The 15,834-nt window shown below is 33.8% G+C and overlaps 1 protein-coding gene across 1 annotated transcript; it reads left to right on the forward strand.

Annotated features, from left to right (window-relative positions):
• Window positions 1–2,685: 2,685 nt before the first annotated feature.
• LOC134842818 (uncharacterized) lies at window positions 2,686–15,099 on the forward strand (the record flags this gene model as incomplete). The annotated part of the gene is given in 9 exon segments (XM_063859311.1): window positions 2,686–2,881; window positions 3,316–3,467; window positions 6,394–6,538; window positions 9,544–9,651; window positions 9,983–10,030; window positions 10,110–10,159; window positions 10,477–10,617; window positions 10,945–11,284; window positions 14,929–15,099. Coding segments are annotated over 9 exon segments (1,206 nt in total), but the record flags the coding sequence as incomplete, so codon positions are not given.
• Window positions 15,100–15,834: the final 735 nt, after the last annotated feature.

Below are 15,834 nucleotides of genomic sequence, written 5' to 3' on the forward strand. Positions count from 1 at the left end.
ATATTTAAATTAAAAATTTACAAATCTTTTCCATAAACCGAAAAGAAATAAGAAGTACATTAAAACAAAACTCGTCGAAAAACATATCTTTCCGAATTTCATTTGAATGTTCTGATCCATTAATTGTCGAAGATTTTCACAGAGAAACAAAGAACAAGACTCCTGACACAAAAACATCAATCAAGAGCAGACACTTATTAATCATGATTCCTGGCTTCAAGAAAATAAGACTGATTTACTGTAACTAGTTCGTACACCTAGATAAGCCTTTAGAAAACTAAGATCCACTCTTCTCCATGCAAATCATATCAATGAGCCAGCAAAACACAACAATAAAGACAGAAATCAAAAAATCAAAGACGAATTTGAAAATACTCCAATTTTATCAAGCTGGGTGTAAATAGTCGTACTATCTAAACTATATTTGATTGAAAACTCTAAAAAAACACAGCAGTCCCATAAGTCATCAAATTGTACAGATTTTTTACAAAAAATTGGCTCCATGCACACTAGTCAACCCAAATCAGTCAATTTGTGTTCCAAAATTGTTTTCTTTTCAAAAAAGCTTCTTGATAGTTTAACTTTGTCTTGTGGATGGGTTTTCTTACTTTTTTTAGATGAGGTTTCAAAAAGTACACACATAGCATTAATTCAGAGCATTGAATTGGATCATATCATGTTCTTTCAGACCCATTCACTACGGTTGTTTCGTTATACAGGAAAATAAGATGTATGCGCGTAGTTAAGTGGCCCCTTGAAAAGATAGCCCTGATTACCTATACACAATCGATTGTAATCTAACCGTGTACCAGGCTCTTGGAGAATTTTTAAGGACGCAGATTTGTGTAGAAAAAAGACTTGGCATAGGAGATAATTGTTGCATGTGGTACAAGAATTATTCAATCATAATATGAATATTATTAACTTAAAAGTTTTTATACTAACAGAAAACTGCGCAAAAACTAAAAAATTTGCCATTGAAAAAGACCGAAACTTTGAAATCGTTCATTAAAACGAATGAGAGTATTTTGCAACGGAGGAATGAAGGAACATAAGTAAATAGCGACAATTGGACTAAAGGTAACACCAGGAAGACAAGTAAAAGACTACTCTCATGAAACATACATACAAAAAGCTATGCTTTAATTAAACCTACAGACTAAACAAATGCAAAATCGCTATGCTTTCGCACTATCTTGCGCAGTACTCGAATGCGGAAGCAAACCATCATCGTTCAACCCATATGCTTATTTTTGGAAAATTTTCAAAAACTGAGGAGTCAAGCAACTGTTTTGTCAAAAAAAGCGAAAATAGTTATATCCACTCTCAAAAATTTATGACTGGGAAATGATTGGAGCCCAATCGCTCAGACCTAAGAAATCGGATTCACAAATAGCTGCACGAAATCTACTGTAGAACCGGGAGCGGTAGATTAAACAAAATTCGACTCTTTGTTAGTTTTATGATCAGGCAGCTTCGCTATGAACACAGGTAAACCCAAAACACCAATACTTGTTAATAAAAATTAATACTTGAAACAAATTAAAGAAAACAACCAAATATGAATGAAATCATTGAAGTATCCTGTACAAAAATAAACTCAACATCCATCTAATTAAAAATCTGGATTCTTTTTGAGGCCAAAAAGGAAACGGTTAAAATGATTATGAACTCCATGTAGGTGCAAATTAGCTTACATCATATTATATATTGCTAAACAAGTCAAATTCTCTGAAATGAAGTTATTATCAATAATCTAGATTCATGGAAACTTTAGGTGTTTTGATTGCCAAGATTCGAGTAAAATAATCAAAAAATATGCATAGGAGTTTTTTTTAGACAATGTTTGGCCAGTGAAATAATAGTTTTCGAAAGGAACATTTTTCTCTTAAATGAAAAATTCGACTCCATGTTTTCAAATTTCAACTGAAATCGCATCTGCGATCAGTTTCTACTATGATTAGGGTTTGAAAATGCCAATTTGGTCAGTTTCCTGAGATAGTTTCCTGAAATTCAGCCTTGTTACTGGAACCGTACGGGGCGAGTTTCTAAGCATGGCTGAAAAACCAAAAAAAAAATTTTAGGCAAACTAGTTGATCATGTTAGTTCCGTGTACGTCTCCTTTTTGAATTTAACGCAGTTTTAACAAGTTTGAGTCTCAGAATTTTCAATGATTGATCAAAATTAGGAACAGGAAATCTTAGAAACACCTAATGCTCAGTTTTATTTTTTGATTGAATTACCATTGTTTTAGTTAGATAGTGATCTATAGATAAGCGAAAATGGGGGAAAAAGATTTGCACTTAATGTGCGTTTTCAGAACCATAAAAAATGATAACTACCGTTTTTCGAAAAAAAAGTATAATTGCATATGTGACTATTTGGCCACTCAATCATAAAAAAAAATACTTTACGAATACTTTTACATACAAATGCTTTTTATACAAATGCTTTTACAGAAATCAAATGTTTTATACAAATGTTTTTACAGAAATCAAATGTTTTATACAAATGCTTTTACAGAATTCGTGTGTTTTAAGAGAAATTCAACTAATGATGATAAACTGCAAGCTAGTTGTAGTAAGCTTTCTGCATTAAAACGCTGTAGTTTAAGATTTTTATATTTTTGTGATCAGGGCATCTGTGCCAAAAAATTTAAATGTGAAGCTAAAAAATCATTCGAAAGAACTGCAAAAGAGTTGAAAATAGAAGCAAGTCGATATGATCATGCTTTTTTTTCTTATAATGTAGATATATGTTACCATTATTTTAAATTACCAAGTTTAGAAAAAGTGGCCAAGTTTCTATGTTACATGATAACCCATAAAAAATGAAGACTGAAAAAATTGTCCCTTTTTTCAACTGGGGAATTGTTTTGGCGGTAAGTGCAGTTTATTTTCTTAAAATATTTGATTTCATCTAAAAAATTGTGTAAATTAAAAACTTTTAGAAAATCGGCTAACTCTGCGCATTTTGTGTTCTTTTCTTGCAAATTTGACAGATTAACAAATTTATATCAGTGAACCAAACTTATTTAACACTGTGTTTTAAAAATAAATGCAATTGCGAAATTTTGGTGAGTGGGGGGGTTTCGGAGGGTGTGGGTTAACAGGGAAGAATTGCCGAAACTTTTTTTGACTTTAGAGAATAGAGAAGCAATGAAGAATCAATTGATCTGATGATTAATGACTTGATCTAAATTACCATTTGTTTCTTTGAAAACATCAAATTGAAAATTTTTCCTAGTTGTCTACCTTCAAAAAAAAAACTAATAAGACCTAATTTAATTCTGAGCCATAATAATTTTCATTATAGATTTGTCTCTGCTGGTTAAGAAATGTAAATGGCAAACAGGACCTGACCATGCAACACAATGCAACAGGATGTGAAGTGGCCAAAGCAGCTATTGACAAACTAGAACAACTGATGGAGAAAAGTATCGAACTAGGATACTACTTCCAGACACGGTAAGCTTCAATCAACCCTTATCAGTTGGATTTAGGGAGGCTTTATTAAATCATGCTTGGATAACCTACCTCAATTATTACTACCCGCAGTCGTGTCCATGGTAATAATCTATTGTAAGCAATCTTTTTGTTCAAATAAAATCGATTACACTTGGAGACCATGCAATTGAGTTTAATCCATTTTTTTTCGAAAATTACATACTTTTTAATTCATTATCTATCCATTGTGCACAAAAAAAGAAAGATAACCTTCATAAATTTGATACAAAAGTAGTTCAAAAAAACTAGTAGCTGCATTACTCGTGACCTACTCGAAAATTAAACATACTCATAATACTACAACTTTTGAACTCAGTCAGTTTTGAACTATCCCTCAGTCAGTAAAATGAAAACAACAACAAAAAAAATTTCAAAAATAACTGTGAAGAGAATAGATAGAATTCAGACTGCACGCAACAGGGCATCAGGGCAAAGCCCTGAATGTTCCGACTGCTTCTTATTGGTTTTAGGCTAACAAAATCAAATTTTAAGGTTTAACAAGAGTGCTCGCATCAGGGCATCAGGGCAAAGCCCTGAATGTTCCGACTGCTTCTTATTGGTTTTAGGCTAACAAAATCAAATTTTAAGGTTTAACAAGAGTGCTTGCATCAGGGCGAAGCCTTGAATGTTCCCACTGCTCTTTAAAGTCTATGGAGTAGTGTTCGGATAAAAAAAATGATAAAGCTTTCAAAAAAAAGTTTGAAATTTTTTTCAGATTTTTCTTGCAAAACTCCCACACGCTATGTAATCTACAAAACAAGACTGCTCGTACCAGGGCGCAGCCTTGAAAGTACCGACTGCCTTTTAAGGTCTATGGAGCAGTAATAACATGAAACAATTAAATTGTAATAAAACAAAATGAGGAAAAAAATTCAAAAAAAGAGGATTTTTTTTGTGAAAATCATCCCCTCAAGCGCCATATTAAAAGATTTCGTTCCTAAAACAAATCGATTATAGCAAATAAACTTCCTACAACCAATTTGGAACGTATTCTAAGACAGATTAAATCTCCGCTTACGCGTTAATAGTGCGAAATATATCGCGCGTTAATTGTCCCAAATTGGCGGAAATGGCAATCTTTATACCCCCTTATAACTTCACGAAAAGTGATCACTGGTAAAATATCTTTTCAAGTTTCAACTCAGAACAACAATACCTTTTGAAAGATAGAAAAATAATTTTGTCAAAAAGGGCTAGTTAAAAAGTCGAAATTTGTCTGGAGACCAATTTGGAACTGTTTCTAAGATGAGTTAAATCTCCGTTTACGCCTTAATAGCGCGGACTAGTGCGGAATACATCGCTCGTTAATTGTCTCAAACTGGCCAAAATGGCAATCTTTGAACCTCCATAACTTAGGAAAAAATGATCACTGGTAAAATATTTTTTCAAATGTAAGCTCAAGATAACATTACTTTTTGAATGATATTTCAAAATTCCGTCAAAAATTGCTTGTTACAACGTCGAAATTTGTCTGTAGAAAAAACCCAACCCGAGCACAAATATTCCGTTACTTTCGTTACGAAAGTCGGAGGAATAAAAATACCAATTATCTTGCCTCAGTTCAATTTGGAATAATTTTCTAGTGCGGGATAGCTCTCCAAGCGCAAATATTTCGCTTTAAGCTTTCAGCATCAAAACGGAAGACGAGCAGTTTAGCTAGATTGGTTTAATTTAAACAGTCATGCAAAAGAGTGTTGTGAGCGCATAGCAGGGGCAGTAAAAGTAAGGGGATCGAGCCCTCAAACAAGTCAAAATTGGTCTGAATAACAACTACCCCTAGCATATATTTACTTCACTTTCTTCGGAAGTCGGAGCAAAAAAAGCAAATTTGTACCAGTTATGGGTAAGTCGCAGTTTAAAAATGCAAATTTCAAATTTTGATAACACTGAAAAATGTTCAAAAATCAGTTTTGTATAAAATTGGCTATAACCCAATATAATCTAAAAAAAATACGATCTTTTATGGAAAATTTTTTTGATTTTTTTTCTGTTTAGAACTATAACCAAGTGTTTTAGAATTTTATTGAAATTGAACATGAGAATCCATTATTTTTCGGGTACCTGTAATTTTAATGGGGGAACATGAGTAAAATTGCCATTTTTGCCGAGAATTTCCAATTGTGCCTGCAAACATTGGCTATAACCCAATATAATCTAAAAAAAATACGATCTTTTATGGAAAATTTTTTTGATTTTTTTTCTGTTTAGAACTATAACCAAGTGTTTTAGAATTTTATTGAAATTGAACATGAGAATCCATTATTTTTCGGGTACCTGTAATTTTAATGGGGGAACATGAGTAAAATTGCCATTTTTGCCGAGAATTTCCAATTGTGCCTGCAAACAAAAATATAGCCTTTCGAGTCTTTTGTCTGAGAATTTCAAATTGGTTAGTCTGAAAAAAAACGGTTGATAATTTTCAAATGTTTTTGTGAGTTCATTAGTACAATATTTCTGTTTACTTTTTTTTCACCCCCATGCAAAAATTTAATTTTTAATGCCATCCATTTCGATTTCTTTCTACGCACGATGTTTACTTATTCAAACAAACTTTTTGACGATGTTTGCCTCATTGTCTAACCACTTTATTTGTCAATCCTGCTGAAACCTTCCAACACAAATCAAGGTTCACTGAACTTTCGCTTTATAGCCATTTATTAACGGTGCCTTAAAAACAAAGCTTTTATCAATCCGAACTCATTTTCTTTTTTTCAATGTTTATGAACAATGAATACTCTCACTCATTTTTGGATTAATCACAGATAGGTTTCCTTGGCAGTATAATTTGTATGTATTTATTCCTATCAAATCAGTTTCGTATTTCGAATCATGAACCGAATTTTCATATCTTTTGTTCTGTGTTGGACAAACTTCTCTTGATTTCCAGCGACAAGTACATGCTGACAAGATTAGCCTTCCTGTCAGAGTTTGGAGAAACCGAGTACAGGGAAAATGCGTCCGGGATCTGGCAGCTGACCAGAGAAAACTGGGAAAAGGCTCAGACAGTGGTTTCCGGGACAAGTCAAGTGCAGGTATCTGTTGTTTCAAGCAACAGGCCCAATTAGGCCTAATTGGAGTTGGATTATCATAATAATGTTTTCAAACCACTATAACATACGGCATCAGCGAAATTGCAACAAAACTGCTCGTATCAGAGCTAATCTCTGAATGTTCTGATTACCTTTTAAGATTTATGGGGCAGTAATAACATAAAAATCATTAAAATATTAAATGTAAAAAAATAAATGAAAAAAAAAAAAATAAATTTTGAAATTTTTTCTAGGAAAATCATCACCCCACACGCCATATAAATTACAAAAAAATAAATTTCGCTCCTTGTAACAAATCAATTCTGAGAAAGAAGCTTCTTTCAACCAATTTGGAGCGATTTCTAAGACGGATTAAATCTCCGCTTACGCATTAACAGCGCGAAATATAGCGCGTTAATTGTCCCAAATTAGCCAAAATGTCAATTCTTAAACCCCCATAACTGTACAAAAAATGATCACAGGTGAAATATCTTTTCAAATGTAAGATCAAGATAACAATACCTTTAAAATGATATTAAAAAATTCCGTCAAAAATGGCTAGTTAAAAAGTCCAAATTTGTCTGAAAAAAAAAAACCCAACCGAGCACAAATATTCCGTTAGTTTCGTATCGAAAGTCGGAACAACAACAGTTAGACATGGTCCTAGAGTACATCGAAAGGCTGAATCGAGTACTTTTAAAAAGCAGAATAAGTCTTGCTAACACAAAAACGAACTACTTAAAAAAATTGAAAGCTTTTTGAAGTTTCTAGAGGATGCTTGAAATGGTTCTCGCAATTTTTGTTGCGACCGCCACTTAATTCCTCTTTATTAACTTTGGGTTGCTTTGAATGCATGTTACAAAAAATTTGCGGATGCCAGAAAAACTTAGGAAAATCCGAAAACACACAAACTTTCCCAGGCTTAAAAGTTTTGGCGAACAACTTGTTTTTTTTTATTTTTCTTCGTGAAAGTAAAATATATTGTTTACATTAGGTTTGGGCTTATATCTAAAACTTTTTCAGAACAGAATTTTTTCAGAACAGCATTTGGATTTTTAAAAACAACATTCAGCTGAATTTTCTATACCATCTGATAAATATAGACACCTTTAGCTGAAAAAATAATGTGGTTCCTGCGAATCGGAGAGGAGCTATAAGAAGGCTTCAAACAGTCCTGTCGAGGATAGTTCATTTGTATTATTTCCTCATATTCTAGACTGTTTTATTTTGTTAAGCGAAGGTCTTTTTTCCGACTCAAGTCCGTTTTTTGCGTCTAGAACTTTCACGTGGTACCACTTATGCAGCCGATATTGGTCAGGCTGTGGTAGACCTGAAGCTACAGGCTAAATGAAAGCTCGTCCTCACATACTATCGTTGCCATGGCATGGGATCAAATACACAATCTGACTATTTCAAAATGAACGCCTTACCGCTATGCTAAGTGCCTCAACAACAAAAAAAACTAAAAACAGTAAAAAAAAAACAAATAAAAGACTTATAATCACACTTCCTGAAATTATTGAGGTTTCAACAGTGCCAAACTTTTTTACGAGCAAAACTTACAGGCAAACACATGTAACTTTTTAACAGAGTGGAGTTTCGTTGGTTGATACACAGTTTTTGGTTCGAAATGTAGCTGAGATATTGACAAAAAACTTAAATTACATCGATGAACAAGAAACTACGCTCACTTGATTTTACGCATTATGATGGAAAAATGAAAATCAATAGAAACAAGACTACTCCTACATCAAGTTCGTATATTCAGGGGTTGATATGAGTAAGCTTTATTTTTAAGAAAAGGTTAAATAGAGGCAGAACAAAAAATGAGGCTTTTTCAGACGGTCAAATTTTACAAAAAAAATTAATTTGTATTATGTTTTCCTAATATTTATAATATGGAGAAAAAACTGCAACGGTCGGAAAATTAACGCTGGTCGTGGTTATTTTTTTTGGTTACGTCGACAGCGTCCAACTATTTTTTGGTCGAGCTGCTGGCGGACATATCTCCTTTGTTTGGAAAAACCAAACTTTGGCTGCAACAGTCTAGAATTACCATATTTCGGTCGCGGTAGTCTGATCATAAACCCACAGCGTCTTGGTTTCAAATGCCGTGCTTGTGAAACAATACTGAAAGCAAAATTTGCAGTTTTTTCATATAACTCAAAGTTCAATATTAATCAAGGCACAAACAAACTCAAAATTTCATTCGAAAATTTCAAATAAAATCAAAATGTTTCAATATTTGGATTAGAAGTTGTTTATTTCTATTGCACGAAAAAAAATCGATCATTTCTGTAAAGAGAAAAAAATTAAAACGGAAAGGCTGGATTATCTATCTAAAAATACTACTCAGAAACGAAACCTTTGTTGGCAAGCGAAGATTGAGGTCTTTTTTCGCATTCAAATTTAGGCGTAAGTAACCGGTTATAACGGATTATTAGTTAGTTTTGTGACAATTGTTATTGATTATAATTACCAAAACAAGGTGTTTTAATTACCAAAACTAGGTGTTTCTTAATTGATTATAATTTAGATATTTTCCAAGAGATTATAACCTATTACAATCGATTATATTATAGTTCATACAAAAAAACGCTTTAAATCAATTTTAATTAATTTCTATTTTTTTTCGGAACACAAATCGCAAACCTCGACACGGGACTCAATTAATTTGTTTTTCAATTTAAAGCTGCTTATCTCGTTATTGATATTAAGAACAATTTTTTGCCTCGGAAAGCTAAGTTAATCCCTTTATATTATTTTAACTTTGGTTCGGCCCGTAACTTACCATATGAAAGTCACACGTTAAATAGTTTTTTTGAGCTCAGGAAATTGATGTCTCTCATATAATAAAATCAAATCAATGCTGTTTCTAAAAAATTGAAGTTTGTCTGAATCAAATTCCGAAGCACAATTATTTCGTCACTATCTTCATTTGTCGGAACAAACACCATAAATTTGAAAAAAAAGTTTTCAATGGAGCGGTTACTTACGCCGTTATTTAGATTGGGAGGCTGATCCAACAACAACTTGGCTTCTATTTCCACGACACAACTTTCGAGAACCAGACACAGCCAATGGTCAATTTAGTGGCCGCTCAAATTATGATTGAAGTAAGTACAACTAATTAAACAGTCACACGTCTAATATTGCTTTGGGTTCTTTTGACATATATAGCATAAATAACGCCTCCAGTCAATCATGGCTGCCAATATTTTGCCTAACCCATCTGTCACCAATGCTCAATCCAAGTGGTGGTGGGGGGGGGGTTGCTTTTTTGAGGGGTTTGAATGTCTAAAACAAGGGTTGACGCCTTAAAATCGTAAAAAAGACGGGACTCTGTAGGTGGTCAGGGGATTCGAAAAAAGGCGTCCAATTCCTGATATTGTGGCCTCAAGTTTTTAACACATTTTACCTAATCTAACAATTTTTGTTTTTAATGAGATTCAAGCTATACAATCAGACGTCGTGCCAGCGAGGATCGACAAAAACGTAAGTGCAATCAGCATATAACTTTTCTGTCTCGCCTATAACTTAATTTTTGAAAACCAAGTTTTTTTATATGATTCAGGGCCAATGGGATTTCTGGAAAAACGCAACGGGTCTCTCTGACCCAGACGGGTAACAACGTTAATGCTTTCAGTTGCAATTTTGAGCCGGATTATTCAACATCAATTGGTTGTCAGCGGTATGGTCAGCTTTTGATCCACAAACTTCCAGAATTGTATGATTTTTGTAAACAATCCCCCGTCTGCTCAAACTGGGCCGTCAAGTATCACCAAAAACACTCGTTAGGAAGCTATATTTAAAACTAGCTACTAGTTTGAAGATGCCATTATTGGACAGAGTATGAAAAAAAAATAAAAAAGCATGTAAAAATCAAAAGCTTTTGCTGAATAGAATTGTTCCTCAAAATTATAAAATTGCAATAATTTTAGCTCACTTCAACCAAGCTTCAACCAGAAATCTGACCTGCTTGACACAAACAGTGGTGATGGGGGGAGCGAATGCATGACATGCACGGACCCTCCGACTGATGCCGTCTTCATAATGGATGGAAGTGGAAGCATAAATGATGAGTTAGATCATTAACAACTTGCAAATGTTATGCAAATGATTATACGGACTATTCTCACATTTTGATTTCTCCCCATTTTTCCAAGTCGAATAAAGCACGTTCTAAAAAATGTTCAAATTGGATAGATACTTTTGCGAAGGTTTTTAAAGATGGTAGCTAAATTGTATCAAGAATCCTTTGGACTTCAAAACTAAAACCGCTCTGAAATATTTAACTGCGAGAGAAATCGTGCGAGAAATTTAACTATTGCTATCATTACAGCATAATTGGCAAAAAATCAGTTGTTACATTCATTTGGCTCCATTCTTACTCGTCAAGGTTATTTTAGTGAGTACCTGCAACAAAAGAATTTCGTCAAAGCTGTTATGAACCAATTTGAGGATCAAATGACTGTCGGAGAATCTCAAGTTGCTTTTGTACTCTTCAACGATAGAATGGTGGAATCGAGCGATTTTTCGAGTGATAAACAAGCAGCTGATCGCTACATCGAAGAGCTTGGCAACCCGAACGGGGGAACTGATCTGGATGAGGGATTGAATGAGGGGATTAGAATTGTTCGAGAAAGCGTGCATTCTCGACTGAATGATGAGACAGTTCGAAAATTTTTCTTTTTTCTCACAGATGGACAAGGCAATCTGACTAACGAGACGGTTAATGATCTGAGAAACGTAAGTTGCATAGTGTAAAATGGTAGAATCTACTGAACAATCGCCCTCCCCTTTGGTATCTACTAAAGAATTGCCACCCCGATAAACAAAAGTAGTAAATAGCACTAATCTTTGTAATCAAATTTCGAGTTTTGACGCAATCTCATTGGTCATTCTTGAAAGGGGGGACAATTGTTAAGTAGATTCAAAGGGTATGTCAAAAACAAAAGTACTTCCCATATACTGAACACTTCTATTCATTTTCCTTTCTGACCTTTTAATATGCAGGACTTGTAAGGACATATTATAAGCTTGCCAGAGTTTTAAACGGGACCTATATATTAGCCCATCCTTATAACGGGACCTGCGTAAAAAATTATTGTGCATTTTTAAATTTAAGAAGCTTTTATTAAGTCTATGGAAATCGCTTTTCTTGATCCGCACTTTTTAAGTTGCTACAATCAAAAATTTTTAATAGCAGGCGAAAAACTTGAAATAGTATTTTTTTCCTCTTTTAGACTCTTTTTTCTCTCAAACGAACCCTTTCTTGGGAAAATTTATGCAAACTTTCATATTTTTGTCTTTGATGTACAGAGCTGATATCCGGATAAAAAGCATAAAAGTAGAATATTAAAACGCAGGGAAAAACTTGCCCAAATTATTTTGCTAATTATTGTGCAATTCGTGTTGCAAAGGCGGGCCGAAATCTTTGCCCCAAAAAGGGATAGTTTGGGAATTTTCAGTAAAAAAATGATATCAAAACTACGAAATCAATTGCTGTCAACAGTATGATAAAGTGAGCCTTTTAAGTGAAGCAACAATTTTTAAGAAGAATATACTAGCCAAAACAGAGAAAAATTTGAAATATTTTAGCTCGATAGTCAAAAAAATCATTTTTTAAAAACAAAATTTTATTTAAGAACGATTATTTAAACGTTTTGCGCAATTTTTTGGATACTATTCTCTTCTTAAAGTTTCTTGATCCATTTTAGAGGCTCACTCTGATATAATTTTAACAGTCAATGATTTCGTAGCTGTAGTGTAAGTTCTAATTGACTAAAAAGTTTAAAATGGTCCAATTCTGGGCTGAAATACTTTGGTCTCGATTTTCGCAAAACAATTGCACCAATAAACTTCGCAAAAAATTCGTAGCAAGTTTTGTTCACAGCATCTTTTGTCTAAAGTCAACTAATTTGAGAAAAACGCGTTTTTTAATCACCTTTCATGAGTTTTGTCCAGAGTTAATTGTAGTCCAGAGTGAATTGTAGTCCAGAGTTAATTTTTTACACAAAAGAAATGAAATGACCTCAAAAGTTTTCTAAAAAACCATCGTTTTGTTTGGTTTTATTTATCAAAATAGCTTTATTGTGTAAAATCTATACGCCACATGTTTTTTCAACCACTGATTTTTTCCAAAAAAAATTTCCAGCCACTACTTGGTTTTTAGTTTTTTTGTAATATATTTTTTGCTATATTAACTTCTGGTTTAAATGTAAAATACGTTAGTTCAAACCTATTATGATATTGTTGCCAGTGGGCTTTCTTATTCGAAAAAAATTTTGTTGTTGAGTTTTTAAGCAAAAAAATCAAAACTGCTAGCCATACTCAAAAACTATTTTCATTATTATTTCACGGAACAAACGCCCGTGTTACACTAAATTTCATGTATGAGTGAACTTTTATCACATGCCCTAGATTTTTAAACGGGAACAATTAACAATAATGAGTTTTTTGACAAAAAAGGGAGCACGATGAAATAAAAACTGCAATATAATTCAAAGTGTGTTTGGGGAAAACAAAAATCAGGTTTTCAATTAACTGAAAAGTATTTGAAAACTTCATTTAGCTTCTGAAAACTTTAACCTTAATCCATTTCATCAATCATAATCAAAATCAATCAAATTAACAGTTTTTCTAGATAATAATTTGTAAAAATAGAAGTTATTTATAAAATCAAAAAAATACTGCAAAAATGACACTAAAATCACCAAAGACTTGATTATTAGCCAATGATTGGTGCACGGATTCATGTATAAAATTTTTGCCATTTTGTAGAAGTTGTACCAATCAGTTTTTTTGAGCAAAAGTAACTAAAATCAATATCTAAAAGTAACTAAAAGCAAAAGAAATTTGTCATCTGAACTTGAAAGTTTAAGTTTCACGAATTTTCCATTAATTGAAAATGGGGGGGGGGGGGGAGTTTTGTATTTGGGAGTATTTTAGTTATTTCTTTTTTTCTTCATTTTCTTCATGCAAAATTGAGTACCATGAATAACCATCGGATTGGGTTCATTGATATATCATATTAAAGCATTCAGTTGCGACTAAAAGGGTTACTTATCAAACTCAGTATTGCTTAATCTTACATGATTCAAATTATTTATCAAAACACTTTCGAGAAACTTCTAGGGATTAATCATTTCAAGAACGAGCAAAAATTTCTTCGAAGTTTTTGAAAAATAATTTCAAAAAAAAATTAGTTTTTTCTATATTTCATTTCAAAATTTAATGTATGTGGAAATTTGTTGCAAAACGTATCAATTTTTTTTAACACCTAAATTATAGGCTTTAATTCAGAATCACTGATCACGCGAAAGCAAAAAAGACGCAATTTGAAACAAAAATTCTCTGAATTTTTTTAATGAATATGGTCGGAATATTTTGTGCTACTTACACAACAAACAATTGTTTAACTTATAATTTTAGAATTCTATGTTTTGTAACTTATAGATTAAAGTTTTGATGAACTGAAACAATTAGAAACAATCATAAACAAATGAAACTGGTTTCACATCTGATAGACATATATTCTAGTCAACAGAGCGGCAGATCAAGTAGTTCAAAGAATCTGAACCCTATGATGAAAACAACTGTTACAATGGTAATCAGGTCTAATTTCGTTGCAAACATTCCATACGGTCGTTTTTAGTTACAAAACAATATTCATTAAGCTAATCGGCAGTTAGAAAAAATGGCGATCAAGATCGTAATTTGACTATTTGCCATAAAAGACAACACGCAAGCGTAAATAGAAAGCGAAAACAAGCGAGACTGGTCGTATTAAGGCAAATCACTGAATGTACTGACTGCGTATTAACTGCTCTCGAAAATGTTCTGGTTTTTGAATTTGAAGTATTGACAAACTATTATAAACTGATACTTTTATATTTTAAGAGTTAAGCTTTTAGTTGTATATGGAATTAATAAGAACAACTGGCTTGCCTCAATTCAATTTGCAACGATTTTATAGTGAGGGATAAGTCGCCGCGCATAAATATTGCGCGTTACACTTTCAGAATCGACGTATGAAATTAGTAGTTTAGGTGATGTCAGGTTAATACAGTGGTGTGCATACCATGCGGGGGTTTCGATGATTCAAGTATCAATCACCTGAGTTGAAAAGAAACTTATAAAATTGTTCTGGAAAAAACACCAAAGTGATATAGATTCCTTACTTAAATAGAAAATTTTGAAGAAAACAGCTAACAAAAAATCGAAATTATTTCAAAATCCTCAAAAAAATGGAAAAAAATAAATATTTTCACTATATAATTAACTCTGATCGGATGTTCATTATAATTAACTCTGACCGGAATTTTCTGTGCTACTTAATTGCATAAAAAAATATTTCATTTTTGTTTGCTAAAATTTCCTAATTGTTTCAGCTCCCTGAAGTACTCGTGTACTCAATTGGGATGGCCGGTGATGTCGACCCAATCGCCCTGACCACAGTGGCCTCCCATGAAAATTTCGTTAAAATTTACGAAACATTCGACGAGTTCGAAGCTGACATTGCCAGCATCTTGTATGCCACTTGCCGCATCACATCCTTTAAGGTTACAAAATTTTACTCAGCTTTTCTTCCTTTTCATTGCTTTCTGCAAGAACTTACCCGAGTCGAGGAGGTCTCAGATTCATGTCCAGACTTTGAAATTTTCGCCATATCCCGATCCAGATCTAGACCCAAATTGCATAGCTGCGCGAGAGTCTGAGTCTGGTAAGTCTGGGCATAAAATCGTTCTGAGGGTCGCGGAAAACGCGCCGTGGGCGGCGAAAGTCTCGCCATGGGTCGCGAAAGTCGCGCCGTGGGTCGCGAAAGTCGCGCTGTGGGTCGCGAAAGTCGCGCTGTGGGTCGCCAAAGTCAGGACTTACTAAAAACAAGTCGCAAATGCGTGGACTTAGATTAGCAAAATCTGGGCTGAGCGACAAAAGCCCCCGAGTCAAAAGCCCCCCGTCAAAAGCCCCCGAGTCAAAAGCCCCCCGTCAAAAGCCCCCGAGTCAAAAGCCCCCGGCGCAAAAGTTACATGTACATGAACACCTACATGCAAAAGCACGAGGGGCTTTTGACTCGGGGGCTTTTGACGGGGGGCTTTTCTTGCGGGGGCTTTTGACTCGGGTGCTTTTGACGCTCAGCGCAAAATCTGGACATAGAGTCGCAAAAGCCTGATCATACATTTTGCAAAATTTTTGCGAACTTTTGTCTTTTGATTTTTGTGAATTTAAATCCAGGCTTTCGCGACCAAACTTTGGTGCGACCAGACTTTTGCGCCCCACGGTGGGATTTCGCGACC

The sequence above is a fragment of the Symsagittifera roscoffensis genome, chromosome 3 (genome assembly GCF_963678635.1).
Source record: "Symsagittifera roscoffensis chromosome 3, txSymRosc1.1, whole genome shotgun sequence".
Lineage (NCBI taxonomy): Eukaryota > Metazoa > Xenacoelomorpha > Acoela > Convolutidae > Symsagittifera > Symsagittifera roscoffensis.